Source organism: Volvox carteri (genome assembly GCF_000143455.1).
Source record: "Volvox carteri f. nagariensis unplaced genomic scaffold VOLCAscaffold_18, whole genome shotgun sequence".
NCBI lineage: Eukaryota > Viridiplantae > Chlorophyta > Chlorophyceae > Chlamydomonadales > Volvocaceae > Volvox > Volvox carteri.
Window position 1 is genome coordinate 1,613,486 of NW_003307561.1, and position 17,622 is coordinate 1,631,107.

General features: G+C 58.1%; 3 protein-coding genes across 3 annotated transcripts in view; 2 read left to right on the top strand and 1 right to left on the bottom strand.

Annotated features, from left to right (window-relative positions):
- The window catches only part of VOLCADRAFT_117580 (uncharacterized protein), a gene marked incomplete at both ends in the record, with an annotated part of 7,071 nt that extends 5,037 nt beyond the window's left edge, over nucleotides 1-2,034 (bottom strand). The window contains 3 exons of the mRNA XM_002950424.1: nucleotides 41-464; nucleotides 921-1,071; nucleotides 1,292-2,034. Of these exons, the coding sequence (XP_002950470.1) occupies nucleotides 41-464; nucleotides 921-1,071; nucleotides 1,292-2,034 (1,318 nt within the window). The remainder of the gene's footprint in view (nucleotides 1-40; nucleotides 465-920; nucleotides 1,072-1,291) is intronic.
- A 1,731-nt stretch (nucleotides 2,035-3,765) lies between these two features.
- On the top strand, nucleotides 3,766-7,422 carry VOLCADRAFT_90878 (uncharacterized protein; the record flags this gene model as incomplete). The annotated part of the gene is made up of 8 exons (XM_002950297.1): nucleotides 3,766-3,942; nucleotides 4,040-4,132; nucleotides 4,231-4,330; nucleotides 4,586-4,627; nucleotides 4,975-5,165; nucleotides 6,050-6,163; nucleotides 6,637-6,708; nucleotides 7,276-7,422. The coding sequence occupies 8 exons, from the start codon at nucleotides 3,766-3,768 to the stop codon at nucleotides 7,420-7,422; spliced, it is 936 nt and encodes a 311-aa protein (XP_002950343.1).
- Nucleotides 7,423-8,682: 1,260 nt separating this feature from the next.
- VOLCADRAFT_104725 (uncharacterized protein) lies at nucleotides 8,683-13,691 on the top strand (the record flags this gene model as incomplete). Its single annotated transcript, XM_002950298.1, has 9 exons — nucleotides 8,683-8,839; nucleotides 9,149-9,234; nucleotides 9,902-9,937; nucleotides 10,231-10,348; nucleotides 10,849-10,971; nucleotides 11,717-11,795; nucleotides 12,075-12,134; nucleotides 12,354-12,444; nucleotides 12,662-13,691. 9 exons carry the CDS (start codon nucleotides 8,683-8,685, stop codon nucleotides 12,752-12,754), a joined length of 843 nt encoding a protein of 280 aa, XP_002950344.1. The 3' UTR covers nucleotides 12,755-13,691.
- Between the last annotated feature and the right edge of the window lie 3,931 nt (nucleotides 13,692-17,622).

The window sequence follows — 17,622 nt, forward strand, 5'->3', positions numbered from 1 at the left end:
CACATACATACAAACATACACACACACACTCCCAGACTACCTGCATCGCTGACGTGGACACACTGAGCTAAGCTCAGCTCTCGCAAGCTGCTGAGCCCCAGGGAGGGGCCGTCGAGTAGCGCTCCGCCTCTAGCGTAAGGGTGGGAGAAGGGGGACGAGGACGGCGGCGGCGGCGGCGGCGGCAGAAAGCTGCCTGCGGCGGCGGCGGCGGCGGCGGCGGCAGCTCCAGCGCTTCGTGGCAGCAAGGATGCCAGCTCGCGGACGCAACTGTCCGTTATGGCAGCGGCAGCGCCGCCGCCGGCGGCGGCGGCACCGCTGGCGACGGAGATCTGTGTACGGCATCCCGGCTTGCCACAGAATCCGGTTCCGGAGCCTGGACTGGATCCAATTGCGGGACAGCCCAGGATGAGGGCTGAGAGGTGGCGCATGGTGGCCACTGGCCGGATGCGGCTGGGGGTGATGTGCTGCTCGCGGGGGGAAGGGGAGGGGAAACCAGGCACCGGCGTGTGTGTTTCGCGGACGTATCCGTTCAGACGCGGGACAAGGGAGCAGCAGCAGCAGCAGCAGCAGCAGCAGCAGCATGATGCCGATGCTGCTGATGATGGCGCGGGGAATGGGATGAGGCATACAACGCAAGAAACGACCACATACGCAGCTAGCCAAGCAACCGGCCAGGATGAGGAGGAAGAGGAGAAGGAGGCGGACGACGACGACGACGATGACGATGGCGCGGCCTTCCAGAACTGAGATCCGGATCCGGATCCAACCAAAACCCTCTCCTCTTTCTCTCCAACCCCCCACGGGCTCCACCTGGCCATCCTGGTGCCCCTATCCACCTTTTCCATCTTCGGCCAACCGCCAACCGCCAACCGCCAACCGCCAACCACCAACCACCAAACGGCGCCCAACCTCCCACTCACGTGCAGGGCAGCTGACAAGTCCAGGGAGGTCGTGAGGGGGAAGTTGGCGGCCAGGACGTCCAAGTGGCGCGATCCGGCCCGGGGGGGTCTCAGGAAAGTCGTACAAACCCCGGAAGCCGACAGCCACTCTCGACACACGAGGCGGATGCTCCTCCCCGGGGTGGGGGGGTGTACGACAGGAGGGGATGCGATAACGAGTAGCTAAATTGACGAAAAAACTGACGACAATATATTGATCACAAGGTTGCTTTGTATTGATTGCATTAGGACAGGACTCGCATGGCTCCCCTGGTGTGAGTTGATCGGGAAGCGGGCCCCACCCCTCCCGCGGCCCGCGGCTCTCTCGGCCATTTTTAGTTTTAGCTGCTTACCGCCGCTCCGAATCCCCCACCAGTCGTACAACTTCGGAGAATGCCGTCAGCGGCAGCTCAGCCCAGGCGCCCTGCCTGCCGCTGAAGGCGGCTGCGGCTGCGGCTGCGGCGGCGACAGCAGCAGCCGCTGCTCCGCCCTCCTCCTCCTCGTCCTCGTCCTCCACGGCTCGCCCACCGCCACCGCCACAGTCGGCGGCGGCGACGGCGGCGGCGACAACCCTCATGTCCGTGTCTCCCCATGTTCCCCCGCCGCCGCTGCCCACAACCACGGCGTTTCTTTGCCGGTTGGGTTTGCTGCTGCTAGGCCCAGCAGCTGCAGCAGCGGAGGCTGCCGCCGCCATCGTCGCCGCCTCTGCTTCCGCCGCGTCTGTCACGGCAGTGGCCCAGGCTGCCGTACGTCTCCTGGATGTCACCTTGACGTCCTCGCCGCCGTCCGCTGCCACACTGGCCCGCAGTGCCCCATGGGTCAGTGAGACTGGGGCGCTAACGCGCGACTGCGGCGGGGAAGGGGCTGCCGCCGCCGCCGCCGCCGCCGCCGCCGCCGCCGCCGCCGCCGCCGTCGCAGCGCCGGTTGCTGCTGCTGGTGCGACTGCCTGTGAAACGGTGTTCGTGTGGGATCGGACCTCACCCCCCGCTGTGGCCTCAGTTGCCGCCGCGTCATGACGTATCTCCCGCCGTACCCCTCCTCGCCCTTGACCCATCTGGGCCATGACCCGTGGGTCACGGGTTGCACAACAAGACATGGAACTTGCCGCCGCCAACGCCGCGGTATTGTTTTCGGAAAGGGGGCCTGCGGGCTCAGCGGCGGCCGTTGCTGTTGTTATTGCGGCGGCGGCGGCGGCGGCGGTGCGGGAAGTTAAGCCGCCGCCCGACAGCGCCCCGGACGCCGCCCGCCTGCTTGTCTGGGGCCCACCAGGGCTGTGGGCTGTGGGGGCATCAGCCGCAGTAGCTGTAGCGGCTGTAGCCGGCTGGCTGGTGCCCGCGGGTCGGGAGATGAGACGGCTGTTTTCTATCAGCGGCTGCTGCTGCTGATGATGATGATGATGGCTGCAGAGCGCCGCGGGAAGAAGGGGGCAGGGGGCGACTGACGACAGGCATTTGGTGAATGAGTTGGGTGTGAAGGAGTTGGGTGATGGATGCTATCAATGATGCTATTAGGGGGGCAGAGGGGGGTAGGCGATAACGGTTTCGGAGGCCGGGAGGCCGCGGGCATGGGGGCAGGAGGGCGTGGAGATGAATGTTGCAAACGACTTCAAGACCTAATAAATATACCCACCTGGTTGAGGGCCGATTGGGCTGACCCACGGGTCGTAGAGCTCTACTTCCGGGCGTGAGCAGCATCCTGCTTCGCCGCCGGAGGAGGCTCCGGTAGGCGGCTGCGGCGGCTGCTGGAATGCACGACAGAGCCACTTGTAACTGAGGGCAGGTCGTACGAAGGAAGCAGTACGGGAAGCAGTACGGCAAGCGAGCGGCAGCAGTCGGGATTCCTTGTGAAGTGTGGGACTGTGAGACCGGACTGGTCGGGCGGTACGGCGGACGGTACGACGGGAAAAAGCCATTAACGTTTCTGGGGCCAGTTGGGCGATGTGAACATGCGAACATGGGATGCGGTAACAGAGAATGCAAGATGCAGGAAATGGAGTGATGGGATACAAAGATGGGCCAAGTAGCTTGTGTAGCTTTTTATGTTTGTATGCGCTTTTTAAACTTATTGCCAAACAGGATCGATGGACGTTCGAAATTAGCCTTTGCCTGACTTGCCGGGAGTGGCAGCGACAGAAGGCCGCCGACGTATGTGAAAAGGACCATGGAAAGAGCGACGAAGACTGCGGGCTTAGGGCCCAGGCCCAAGTAGACGCCGACGCTGAAGACTGTCGGCAGCCAGGGAGGAAGAGTTGCTGCGGGGCCTCGTTGGGGTGGGGCCCAAGACTCATTATTTTTTCCGTGTACATGTGGTCCTATGTATTGCGACATGCTGCCTTGCAGGAAAGTCCCCCTTGACGTATTGGCGCTGTCGAAAACGTTGCGAACCGCCGGGTCGCAGATGGAGTTGGGGCTGCCTAGGATTGGAAACCGCTTATGTGGAGATATTCATACCCTAGCAAAACGTTATGGATATTCAGCTGTTATCGTAGCAAGCTCGACAGCGTTTCAGTCTCTGCATTTGTGTAGTACCAACCAACTGTTGAGGCATCAAACTCCTTAACTGCAAATTATACGTTGCATCTTTGCCCTGCTAACGGTGTGTCTTCTTTTTTTGTAACGCCAAATTTTTTTGATGTTGTTATGGGCGGGGTTGGAGGGAGGCGGGCCGAGTCGGAAGTTTAATTAAATGCGAGACCGTAATATCTTATGACTTAGTGATAGCGTCGATGCCAAGGATATTGGCTATAAATTACAATCCTTAAACGCGTCAATCGCGATACTTTCTGAATCTTTAGGAACATAGCCGCCGCTCCCTAAATTTAGCTGATATGGCAAGCACTGGCGAGGCCGCATTTTGTCAGATTAGCATAGAAAATGATGTCCGGCTAGATGGGCGCAGCTGCCATGACATGAGACCCGTGGAGCTAGAGCTTGGTGTCATCGCACAGGCTGCCGGGTCAGCACGCTTGCGCATGGGCGCAACGGACGTGATCGTTGGCGTTAAAGTAAGCTGGAGCTTGACGGCGTAATGCTTCCTCTGTATCAGCTCGTCTTGGTGGCGGTCAATCTTGCCTAAACGAAACCCATGCAAAACTACTGCAGGTGGAAGTCGGATCGCCATCATCTTCGGCACCTAACCAGGGACGACTCCAGGTCACGGTGGAGTTTTCTCCCTGTGCATCTCCCATCTACAAGGTGCGCACCTCCGAAACCAAATCTTACAACACTCACGGCCTGAGGCAAACAATTCCGTACACGCACCCTGGTGCCTTGCCGGGTGTCTGTATGCACAGGGTCGCTTTGGTGAAACGTACGGCGAGCAAATCGCCGCCGTCATTGAGTCCAGCTTGGCGCCCAGCGGTCGGGCAGGAGGCGGCGGCGGCGGAGGAGTCGGTGAGAGAGGCCCGGCATCCATGAGGGGTACAACCACGAGGGCCTCCTCGTATGTATGTACGTACGTATGTATGTATGTATGTAAACTGTCACCGCGGAGTACTGGTGCATACTACTACCACTACTAGCCGTGCAGGGGCATGGGGAGGGGCAGCTGCCCCTTTCCCTCCAGAAGGAGAACTACCCGGGGTGGGGGTAGGGGTGGGGTGTCCGTGCAACCCTCCCTTCACCCCCCTTCACCAAAACATCACACAGCGTATGACGGCACACTTCCAACTGCCGCTTCCCCGCACCTCCGTGAGCTCGCTCGACAACGGCGGCTGGAGGGTAGCGGGATTTTACGTCACTCCCCTATAAAAAAAAGAAAGCCTCTTTGTGTGTATGTATGTATGTATGTATGTATGTATGTATGTATGTATGTATGTATCACCACGGTGTTACACCTCGTCTATGTAAATTCAGGAGGAGGAGGAGGAGGAGGGGTAAATATATTCTACTGTTCAACTTTACCGCGAAGGGGCACATACGGCCACATAAGGCCTTACCAACGTGGCAACCCCTTTATCCACCCTTGTGCGCACCTTATCCACCTCAAATGCACCACAATCCAAGGCCACTTCCACTCCTCCCTTCCCCCCCGCCAGGAGGTGCGCCTCCCTCTTCTTCTTCCGGCACCCCCGGCCCTGGCCTGGACCTGTCCAAGCTGTGCATCTTGCCTGGCAAGACCGCCTGGGTGCTGTTCGTGGACGCTCTGGTGCTGAACGACGACGGCAATGTGCTCGGGGCGGTCAGTGCGGCCACTCTGGCGGCACTGCAGCACACCAGAATACCAAAGGTCCGTGGGTGGAACCCCGCGGTGTGCTGCTGCTGCTGCTGATTTAAACGCGCTGTTGAGGAGGGGGGCTACTGCTGCTGTTTTATTTCCGCTGTTTGAGGGGTGTGGCGCTGCTGCTACTGCTGCTGCTGCTGCTGCAGTATGTGGCTCTATCAGGTGTTTGAGGGGTGTAAAGAACGTTTGCGTTGGAATAGAAGATGATATGAACATCTAAAGATGCATGTGCGTTGGTGTGAAGGAGCGGGCAGGTAATAGTCACGCCCGCGGCCAGCACGAGCCTGCTGGCAGCAGGCCATACTGCCGCTTGCCCTTCCTGCTATGTTTCGGGACACGCCCTCATCACCTCATTCTCATCACCCATGAGTGCCGCGACTTCAGCGACTTAGGGATCAGCGCCCGCACCTACCACCGCCAGCACCTCCCGTGGAAGCTGACAAATATGGTGGCGATTATGGTGGCGATATCTAACCATTCTGCGTCGGCTCGCAGGTCTCTCACTATAACTGGGTCGTCCATCATTGTCCATCGGCATGGGGGTGCATTCGCCCGTAGAACAGGAATTTTATCCCGTCCGTACCCGCCCGGAATCGATGCTCCGACTTTCATTTCTCTCACCTCAGCATATATGTAAGATATAAACAACCCGATACATTTGGGAAAAGTCCGCAATGATGCCCACATTTGTCATTAGACTTCTTATGAATGGGTTGTTGGAGATGTGTTTGCGGTTTATGTGCTGAGATAGAGTTGGTGGAAGATAAAGGTGGTGGAAGATAAAGGAGAGGGTCCAGGAGAGGGAGGGGAGCACTGCCGTAGGCCCTCATGACACGGCGGCGCACCCCCCGCTCCCCCCGCACCCCCCGCGTCACTTCACTTCACTTCAGGTGGAGGCGGTGCGGGACGCGGCGGGCGAGGAGGAGATTGAGCTGGACGACAGCCCGGGGGCCGCGTGGCGCCTGGATGTGTCCGCACTTCCACTCGTCGTGACGACCTCGCGGGTGGGTCTGTGCGTGTGTATGCATGTATGCATGTACGATATACAGTATTGTTTATGCCTAATTTTAGTTTACTAAAATTATATATATGTATATATATGTGTGTGTACATCAATTGAGGTGATACCGAGGCTGCTGATCATAGGAACGTTTGGGGAGCGGGAGGGAAACTGATGTGGAGTAGTACGGAGGCGCTGTAGGAAGGGTAAAGGGGAGGGGTAAGGTTTGGGGTTTCTGGAAGGTGGGAAAAACCCACTCATGGCCCCGCTCAGCCTGAGACCTCCAATTTAAACTGCTACAGGGGGGGTTGCTGCTATGCGGGTTCGGGGGGGGGGCTGGCTGTGTCCATATCCACGAGGGTCAATGGGAGTTCAGGAGAGAAGGGCAAAATGTTACAACCCTAAAACCCCAAGTAAAACCCCAAGTAAAACTAATCGTGGGTCACTTTGCTGTTCAACTGTGTTGTTGTTTTGCAGGTGGGCTCCCAATGTGTGATGGACCTTACAGCGCAGGAGGAGCGCTGCTCGACCAGCGCTTTGCACGTTGCTGTGAGTGCCGTGGGTTCGCTGTGAAGGTGGTGTGGTCCGTATCATCATCCGAAACAAGCTGTATTGATGTCTTGCTTTAAGGTTTTGATTGTGTGCGCATGTGTGTGTTACACCGCCTCCTGGAGTTGCGTTACCACCCTCCAACCCGAGGTGTTACCCGGGGGAAGAGTCTATACACACTTGGAGCCCGGAGGGGTAGGGGGGGTCCTAAGAGCCGAGGGCTGTCCCTAATGTTTTGTTCCATAAGCTGGAGGAGGGAGGAACATGTGCGATAATATGTGTGAGGGGGTGGGCTTCTTAGCGTTTCTGAATCCTTTGGAGGCCGCTGTCAAGGGGGGGATCTGCTGCTGAAGACGGTTTTCTGTGCTGTGAGGTGGTTAGCTGAGTCTTGGTTTGCTGAGTTGCTTCGGGAACTCCACCACAGGGTGGTGCCCTAACGCACAGCCTGCCCGCTTGTTCCTTAAATGGGGTTGCAAGGGCGTCTAGGTGTCCCGAATGCTTGCGCGCAGGACATCGCCTCGAAACGGCCTTGGGGTTTAGGTCCTGTAATTCCCCCCTTGTCTGCAGGTGAACAGGAAGGGCCAGTTGTGCGGCACCACGCTGTCGGGCAGGACTGGCGTGGAGACGTCCATGCTGCTGATGATGATGGAGACTGCACAGAAGCTGGGTCCTATCTTGTGGGACCAGCTGATGGGGTTTTTGCAAACTCGATAGCCGCTGCGATGTATGTCTGGTCCTTTGATGGATTGGAGCGTCGTTCTGAGCGCCTATGCTGATTGCTGTCCTCTTCGGATTGAAGAAGCAAAAGCCGTAAGAAAGTACTTAAAAAAGGGACACCGGACACCGGGCTGCGGTGCCCGCTGCCTGGCGCAGTCACAAAACACGAGTATGAATGAACAAGGACTGAAGTTTCCCAAAGGATTTGTGGTAGGTAGAGCCCACCTAGTTTCAGACTTGTTACTACTGCCCTCAAAAAGCCAGGCTACAACCCCTTCCAGCATTGCCACCTCACTGCCAGCAACAACAGGCCATCGGGCCAAACATCAACTCTTCCGGGCAGGTCCTGGGGCTTGTTGCGGGTGAGGCGAAGTGCTGCATGGATGCTGATCGGTCCTAATTCTCATCTGAAACAAGTGCTGGCCGCGGGAAAGGCCTCTGTAGATGCTGGCAGAGCGCCGTTGCGCGTTGTTATTACACGAGATGTGTGCCATTCTATCTACAGCTGCTACAACACCTGCGCCGGTCCAGTGCTCCAGTCGCGTTTAGAGGCCGGAAAGGAGGAGCAGGATCTGCGGGCCGCAACGGAGCTGGAAATGACTTTATAGGCTCCGGTTGCAGGTCCCGGTGTGGCAAACAAAAGTCCCGAAAGCAGTCTTTCCTTGGCGCCGGTAAACATCCGAAACGTTTTGGGACTGATAGGAATAACGCCAAAAATACCGATTTGCCTGATGGCGTTAGTTTCAAGAAGCGCCCTGCGATTTCAGTTGTACGGAAGCATATGTCCACGATCAGCAACTGAAAAGTACCGCCCAATCTGTTTTGGCGAACCCAGGTTTGCTGAGGTATTCTTCCCTCAGATATTCGCACGATACACGATACTTGCTGCGCGATGGCGAAGTAAGGCCATGGATGAAAGTGTGAAGGAAGTGAAGGCTCAAAGCAATACTGAGCCATATGAAGTCTCAAGAATGTTTGTCATTACTCATTTTCGTCACGTTGTTATGCGAAATTCCGGAAAGAGCTGGAAAGCGACTCATGTACGGCAAGATAAAGCCTTGTGCTCCGTACCAAAGTTTGTAACGATATTAATTTTATATAAATCATATATCTCCCCGGTGTCTGGGAAGAGCACATTCGATAGTGCGGTGCATAATTCACGCGTGGCTTGCACGTTGGTAGTGGTTAATTGATCCAAACATGCTGTCACAACTTCATCGACCAAGTGCGTTGAGGAGTGCGCCTTTTAAGGCCGCAATGCCGGGTATACGCCCCGTGGCTGCGCGTTGTATTGTGGCGAAGGCTCAGCAGCAACAGCTGCCTGAGGCCCTTCTGTTTGACTGTGACGGCGTCCTTGTGGATACGGAGCGAGACGGACACCGCGTCAGCTTCAATGAGGCGTTCAAGCGAAAAGGTGCGACTAGGTTCGCGAAGGCTTCCAGGTCAGCACATTCTTACTCACCATGCCTCTTTCGCAAGCATGTCATGCCAAAGCAGCTATCCGCTGGCGCAAATTTATTATCGAGATCATTTATTTGAGGCTGTGTCCCAGCTCGGTCCAGCAGCTAGTTGCTCTGCGTTGTGTCGATGCAGGCATACGCCCACTCCGCCAGTACCTCAAACGTCCGCGCAGCCAACCACAAACCCCTTTCCCCCCCCCCCGGCCCCGTTTCTCTCCCACCGCGGGGCTTTCACGGGTCCTTGGGTTATTAATGCCGTACAGGTCTGGATCACGTCTGGGACGTAGACCTGTACGGCGAGTTGCTCGAGATCGGCGGCGGCAAAGAACGCATGACCAAGTACTTCAATGTGTGGTGGGCTGTTTGTCTGTTTGTTTGTTTGTCTATGTGTTTCCATTTAAATCCAGAAACAGAAACTGACCAGCTGGCGGGGTGCATGGCTTGGGTAGTAACGGGCGGCGACGGGTGGAACGACCTGTTACCAAAATACCACCCCCTTACCAACGGTCGCCCCCAACGGCCGCCACCGTATGAGGTTTCGTTACTCAGATAACCCCCACTCGCTCGGCCCTTCATCGCTTATTCACCCTCAGCCCCTCACCTTTCCCCTCATGCTTACACCGCAGAAAAACCCTAAAGCCCTGAGCCCTCCCCTCCTCCCCTCCTCCCCTCCTCCCCTCCTCCCCTCCTCCCCTCCTCCCCTCCTCCCCTCCTCCCCTCCTCCCCTCCTCCCCCTCCTCCCTCGGACATCCGGTTGATGCAAATGCAAGGGGAGAGGGGGAAGACATCGACAGCCGATCTTTTGGTGTATTGTTAAAGAACCCATTCCTCACACGACACCTCCGTCCCTCGTGTTTCCTGTCGCCATCCTGCTCCTCCTCCCCCCCCTCCCACGCGCTGAGTCTGTGCCCCTCCTCTCCTCTCCTTGTCCCTCACCCTCACCCTCACCAACATCATCACGTCACAATCACAATCACAATTACATCACCCTGTGAGCACAACTTCAATGCGCCCAGGACCACCTAGACAAGGAACCGTTCAAGAGCATCAAGGTGAATACGAACATTGTACAGCAATCTTCCGTACATGAGCTGCGTTGGGTGGTTCACACTGATGGTGGTGTGTATGTGAATGGAGTTGTGACTCGCCGCTGTTCTGGATATACCCCTGAGGACCATGTTGCGCCTCCTGTTTCCCTTTCCTGGTATCCATCGTAACCACCATCGTAACCACCATCGTAACCACCATCGTAACCACCATCATAACCACCATCATAACCACCATCATAACCACCTCCATCATCCCCCTTCATCACTCTTTCCAAACCCCGTGCCTTCTGCTCCAGGATCCAGCCCAACGTAAGGCCCTGGTTCAGGATCTCCACCTGCTGAAAACGGATCTGTTTATGGATCTTGTGGATTCTGGATCCATGCCCCTGCGGCCTGGAGTGGCCCGCCTGATTGGTGAGTGAGGTATTGCGGGGACCCCGGTTGGGGGGGGTGAGGAGGGGAGGGGAAAGGGGAGGGAAGGGGGGGGGAGGGTGATTTAGAAGGGGGGTAACCGGCACGAAGGCGAGCGGCCCCCGACCGGAACTGTTGAGAGTCAACGGCACCCCCTGACAAGCAGGCGGGGGAGGGAGGGCCCTATGTGGGGTAGGTACGGGAAAAGAAGGGGGTCGGGAGACCCCCACCTTCCCCTTCGGCTGCCGTCCGTGACGTAAAACACCAACATCACGGCCGACACGTGAACGAGGTCTGGTTGCCTCTGTCCTGGGAAGGCAGGCAAACAGACAGACAGACAGACGTAAGGAGCCTAAAACCCTTACATATGCGTTACGTGGCATCTTATATTCAGGACCCAGCTCGTAAGTTCTCTCTCACCCTTCTCCTCCCGCATCCAAATTCAAACACACGCACACGACTCCCTCTCACCCTCCGCCTTCTCCCCCCGCACACATGCACAGGCGAGGCCATTTCCGCCGGTGTGCCGGTTGCCGTATGCAGTACATCAAACGAGAGAGCCGTATCCACAATCGTACGGGTGATGCTGGGCAGCGAGGTGGCGGCGGTTATGCGGGTTTTTGCGGGTGGGTGGTTGCCCCGGTGGTGTCATTCTTGCCCCGCGCTACGGTCTTTGCCGTGTTTACCGTGTTTACGGTGTTTACCGTGTTTACGGTGTTTGCCGTGGTCGTGGTCATGGAGAGCGCTGCGCACGGTATTGCCGACTAGCGACCGAATTTCCCCTCCTCTCACACCCTCTTTCGCGCTTCCCCGCTGCCGCCACGTTGGGTATGTGTACGACTGTCGTATCATATGAGCTTCACTACTGGTTTGCTTCAGCTCCTCCTTTTTTTCTGGTCGACTTTTTTCTGGAAGTCCTTGGTTCGGCTCGATTCGATACGTTACTTGAGCTTCCCACTACATACATACATACATACATACAGCAATCCCGCCGCCACTACTACCCCCCCTCCTGTCCAATCCACATTCGCACGCTAGGTTGTGATTTTAGGGTTGTGTGGTTTATTGATTTTTCATGGGTTTATGCGGTATGGGTTTATTGTGGTGTTTCACCGTCGTTCTCCTTCCCCCCGGACCCTACCCCCTGATTTCCCTCCTTCCACTGAAAATTGTTTGGGGGAGGGGCGGGATTGGGGATTGGAGATTGGAAGGTGGGAAGTTGTGTGGGAGGTGGGGGAGAGGCGGGGCCCCGCCAATGCGATTCAGGGTGTGTGTGAATGGAGATGAAAGTGGGATGTGGCTTGCAGCGGCGCATTCAGGGAAATTTTCGGACCTCTAAGCAGTACGGCTGTTGCCGTACAACTACCGCAGGCGATGTCGTACCTAAGAAGAAACCGGACCCAGCCATCTATCTGCTGGCGGCTCGCGAGCTGCGAGTTGACCCTGCCAGGTGTGCAGGTGGTGGGAGAGACAGAGAGAGAGAGAGAGAGAGAGACAGACAGACAGACAGACAGACAGAGAGACAGACAGACAGACAGACAGAGAGAGAGAGTTTGGGGGTTCTCGCGGTTTTAGAACCGCTATATTGATGTTTTGTCAATCAATGACCACCACCTTCGCCCTTCGCTTTGTCCTTCTCTCCTCCCACCACCCCACCACCCCACCTCACCTCCCCCCAATCACTTCTTCCCCCCCCCCAACCCCGACCCAAACCCACACCCACACCCAGATGTGTGGTGGTGGAGGATTCGCGAATTGGGCTCCAAGCAGCCAAGGCGGCTGGAATGACGTGAGTGGTCTTCAGGGGCATTTCCGTACTTTGTACATCGTACGGCAGTTGTTGTTGTTGGTTCTCTGTTGCTTGCATCATCATATGACTTTCCCCCTCCCCGTTTTCGCAACCTCCCTTACATCATCACCATCACCCCTCCCTCCCTCCCTCTCTCTCTCACACACACACATACACGCACACACACACACGCACACACACCCCCCATCCCCCCCTCAGTTGTATCATCACCAAGTCCAGCTACACGCAGGATGAGGACTTCAGCGGCGCGGATGCGGTGTTCCCGTCCTTGGGCCGTGACTCGGACGCGGTAGGCAGCGAGGGAAGGGGGAAGGGGGAGGGGGAGGGGGGGACGGCGGGTGAGAGTACATGTATGCATGTATGTATGTATGTATGTATGTATGTATGTATGACTTGGATTACACTGTGGGCCGCGAGAGCCGGGGGCCGAAGCCGAAACACAGCGCAAGGGTCGGGAGCACACAGCACAAGTCGGTTAGTCTTGTGTGCTCCCGACCCCGACTCAGACTGCCAACACTCTACGCAGCCACTCCGCAGCCCCTCCATCCGGGGATGGCGCTGCAGTGAAGACACCACGAAGGGCTCTCAGGTCCCGCTAGAGCGAGTCCACAAGTCTCAGCTAGGGCAAAGTCAAAGGCTCTCTGAAACAACCCCCCAAAACACCACCCACGAAAACGGGATTCTAAGGGAAGAAACAAACAAACAAAAATTCGGTTAGGGTAGTCCCGGCAGGGGAGGGCTCCTGATATACCTAACAGGCCAACAAAAAACTTCCAAGAGAGAAAGGCTAAGAGAGCTCGACACCACACGACGTCTTGCAACCACCTTTAAAAGGACTGACCTCCACCACCTGTCCCTTCCTGGGCTGGTCCAGGGGAGAAGTAGCCTTATAAAGAAAAGGGACCACGCACAAGCCCGATCACCACTGCTGGAGCCCGGGATAGACCGGCGAAACCACAAAAGCGATAGCGTTGCCACGACACACAGCTCCTAGACCCTCCAGAATACCGCAGGGGGAGGAATGTAGCCCGCGCGGCGCCTCCCCCTTACCGCCACTAACCTGAACGGTTGGTCCTCCAGAAACCTATTCACCATGTCTCGTACTGCACCGCTCTCACCCTCGTCTCTCACCAAGCAACCCAGTCCCACAGAGAAGACGTGTCTAAATAGAATGGCCCTCCTCGGGCCACACCTCCCCCTCATCCGAGCCCCACCAGACCTCAACCTCCCACACACCAGAAAACCCACGTCCTTTTGGCGCTCTCACCGCCATCTCCCCCCTCCCCTGTCCGAGCGACCCCACCTCCCCCCGGCTCTCCAGCACCCTACAACCTCGGAGCGGCACTAGTGAAGAAAAAGGGTTCTTCCCTGCACGACGTGACCGCCTCCATTCCCCGTCCTTCTCCTCTCCCTCTCCCGTCTCGGGGTTCCCTCTCACCTATTCCCTTGCCCTCCAACCCCCATCCCCCTCGAACTCCTATACCCCCCCGAGCCCTGCCCTACAAACTAAGCTCAAAGCGCTCTTAGGCAATAATTTCCACCGCTTCGGCGCACCGCAGTGCGCCTTCTGAAACCGACAGGATCGGGTGGTCGGGTCCCACCCTGTCCCAGCCTCTCCGCGGGGTGCCCAGCGCCGTGAAGGAGCGCAGACGCGCCCAGAAGTCCACCACTGCCCGGGCGCAGGCCCGCTCCAAGGGGTTGCTGCAGGTGCTGCTGCCGCCGCGCCTGCCGTTGCTGCTACCGCCCCTGTCGCCGTGTTCCGCTCCTGCGTTTGGTCCTCATCGCCCGGCGCATTCAGTGCAGGCCCCGTCTGCGGTCCCGCCCCGTCGGCCTGGATGAAAAAGTCCGTTATCCGCCTCTGTCTGGGGCCGGGTACCTGCACCTGCTGCACGTGCTCCCGGTTCTGTGGTCCTTGGCTCCCAGCTCGTTCCTGCCTCCTGCCCGCTGCCCTCAGGCAGCATCTGCCAACCTCCATGGCAGACAAGGCCGACAGGGCGATTATATCCCATACGGCCTGTTCGCATCCGGTTGGGGCCAGTAATAGCCAGAGTTGCTTTCGGGTGACTCCCCCTACCGCCGCTTCCTGAGAAGACTGTAGATGCCGGTCGATATATGCCCGCACCGCCTGCGCCACCGGGCATTCCCAAAAGTGATGCATGAGTGGCGAGCATGGCTGACCAGCTGCTCCACTGAATCCGCCACATCCACAGCGTTCTGGAGTCATACGGGCTAGGTGCATGTTGCCCGGTAGGGGAACGCCATCCACTGCGAGCCGCCACAACGTCTTCTTATTCTCATTCTCCCATCGTACCCCGGACCATACGCGGGCCTGCGTCGCCCTGAATAGGCTGATTTCCGAGGGGGGCGGCGGCGACGGGCCCTGAGGATCCGTCGCCTCCCGCACAAATTCAGCCACCAGGCGTCTTCTCCTCTCCTCCATAAGCCCACATTGCAGCTGTGTCGCCAGGCGAACCGTGAGGCGTGCCAGCGGGATGGCTTCCGCCATCCCAGGTATACGCCACCCAATTCGCCCAACAATCATACCCATCGCTTGCATACTGGTCAGCAGTGGTGCTGGTGACGGTATGACAGCCTCCTCCCCTTCCGTTGCTGCTGCCATCGGTTCTGTTAGCCCCCGCTGCTGCTGCTACTGCTGCTGCTGCTGTCGCCGGGTCTCAACCGTTCTAGCAGCTTCGAGCCAGGCCGGGTTTATGCTGCTATGCAGCGCCGCGAGGGCTGCCCGGGTCACGGGTTTATCCCGCGTGGAGATCGTGGTAAGCGGGTCGAGGTGAGTCCGGGCCCACTCCAGCCATACCGTCCTAGGGAGGGTTGCTAGGTCGCTGCTCTCTGCCAGGGTCCAAACCCGCACCAGGTCCCCTACCGTCTGTAGTTTCCTACAGGTGGCAAGCCCTGGGTATTGGTACTCCAGGCCGGGGCGGCGGCCTCGGTCCGTCGGGTCGGTCCCTTCAGCATTGGGGAATAGCGGATTTCCCCATAATGCAGTCGCCCAGCACCAGTCACCGGGTGTCAGCGGGTTGGTCCCGATGTCCTCTGGTGGCGGCAAGTGCCCCAGGGCTCCCACAATCCGGCTGATATCCTTCGGCAGGTCACGAGTCCCAAGCCAGGTCCCAGTTGGGCTCGCGGTTGTCAGGGCCCACGGCTGGAAAGCGGGGTTCGTGAGCAGAAGGTAGGCTGAAAGCGTGCGGACCCAGGGGTGGATACCTCCGCCCACCTGCATATCTGTGTTGCGCCTGTATCTGTTCTCGTGTTGCCTGTTCGCAGCCCTAGGGTTGCGATGACAAAACGAGCAGCCCACACCGCATGCCGGGCTTGGATGTGTTGCCGGAGGGGCAGCAGACCAAAGCCTCCTGTCGATGGGTGACCAATCAGGAGTTCCTTGGGCACGCCAGTCAAGCGTCGGCCAGGATCATCCGGGCCTTGTTGGCGGTCGACCAGGCGAGCCGTGAGTCGCTCTATCTCGTCCAGCATGCGGTCTGGGGCCAGTCCGCCATGCTCCATGTGCCAGGTGACCGTCTGCAAGCCATACGCCGACGCCGCCGTCGCCCTTCCAAATGCTGACAGCGGGAAGCGGGACAGATGCTGCATCCGCTGTTTGGCCTCTCCCATCCTCTTCGTCCAGTCCGGCTGTGGTGGGGTCACCTGGTTGTCTATCGGCAGGCTCAGGGCAGTAGCAGTGGTTACCACCTCCGATTGTCTCCTGCTGGGGGTCTGTTAGCTGGAGTCCTGCTGCTGGCGCCGGCTGCTGTTGTTGCTGTCGCTGCTGGCCAATCCATAGCAGTTCCACTTTCTCCAGATTGAGTCGCTGGCCGGATGCCTGGGCAAATGTTTCCATGGCCTGTAGGAAGGAGGGAACTGATTCCGCGCCATCCAACGCCACTTCCAGTGAACGCATTCGCGTGAGTGGGGTGCAACTGTGCCCCAACGAGGACCCCATCGAGGTGGAGCTGCAGATCAAAAACCTGCATAAAGTCTTGCCGGTACAGTGGGAGATTAAGGGACTACCCACCAAACTCAGCGACCCCGTGGACGCTGAGTTCACAGAAATTGCTGGCGTCGCCACAGTAACGTAGACCAAGCGCCCGAGTGCCAGAGACGTAACGCAGCACACCCAGAGCGAGCCCCATGTGCGCTTTGGTGGGGGCGGACATGTGCCGCGCCAGCATGCTCAGAGCGTGTGCGATGTCTGGGCGTGTGCTGGTAGCGAGGTAGTTTAGTTCTCCCACCAGCGCGCGGTAGCCACTGCTGTCCGTCAATATCGGCTGGGTGTCACTGGCTGGCAGAACCCGTGTACCCTGGGGTAGCGGGGTGGCACGTGGCTTGGCGTTCTCCAGGCTGTGGCGCTGAAGCAGCTGCTCCACGTAACACTGCTGCGTGAGCATGATGCTGCGGTTGCGGCGGTCCTGGACGATCTCCATGCCGAGGTAGTAGCGCGCCTCTCCAAGGTCTCGTACTGCGAAGCAACCAGCTATGGCCGCCTTGGCGGCCGCAACCAACTGCGGGTTGTCCGCCGCCACCAGCATGTCATCAACGTGCACGAGCACATCGATTGAGCCATCGGACCCCCGCTTGACGAATAGCGCGGGGTCGGACGCAGACGGTTCATAGCCTAGCTTGCCCAGCTCCGCTGCCAGCTTCTCGTACCAGCAACGTGGGGCTTGCTTGAGGCCGTAAACAGAGTTTGGTGGGTAGTCCCTTAATCTCCCACTGTACCGGCAAGACTTTATGCAGGCTTTTGATCTGCAGCTCCACCTCGATGGGGTCCTCGTTGGGGCACAGTTGCACCCCACTAACGCGAATGCGTTCACCGTAGGCCTCGAACAAGTACGCCAATCCACCTTTTGGCACCAATATGGAAAAGTCCATCGCGATGTTGCTCTCAGCCCCAGCTGCGTATAAAAGCCGCTTCTCAATGCGTGGGCCGCCCCACCAGTTGAACTCGGCAGAGCTGAAATGCTGCCCCAGCGTCGACCGAATAGCTGTTCCTAATGGTCCATGTATCTAAGCCATTAAGTCATTGCGGTCGGACCTCGCGGGCCAATGGACGACGAGGTCAATGGTTTCCAACTCCAGCACCGAGCTGTATTTGTGGCCGTCCAGCGTTACTACGTTAAAGGCGTTAATCCGCTTTGGAGCTGCTTTTGCCCTGCCAGCGTTGGGAAGCTCTGTCGGTTTTCTCGCGCCGCCATTTCCAAGCGTCCTCCTCGGCGCGGTAGTCCGCGGCCGTTTCCTCTGAGCCATTCCGTTCGCCATTTTTATCCTGCCATTTCTGAGATGAATAGGTTGGCAATTAGTTTGGCAACTGCGGCCGTGTGCGGCCGATGTCCATGGTAGCAATCAGGTTGCAGTCTTACGATCAGGTCGTCATTATACACCCATAAATGTATGTATGTATGTATGCATGCACCGTCCCGCCTTTCCCGCCCACTGCCTACATCCCCCCCCCCCG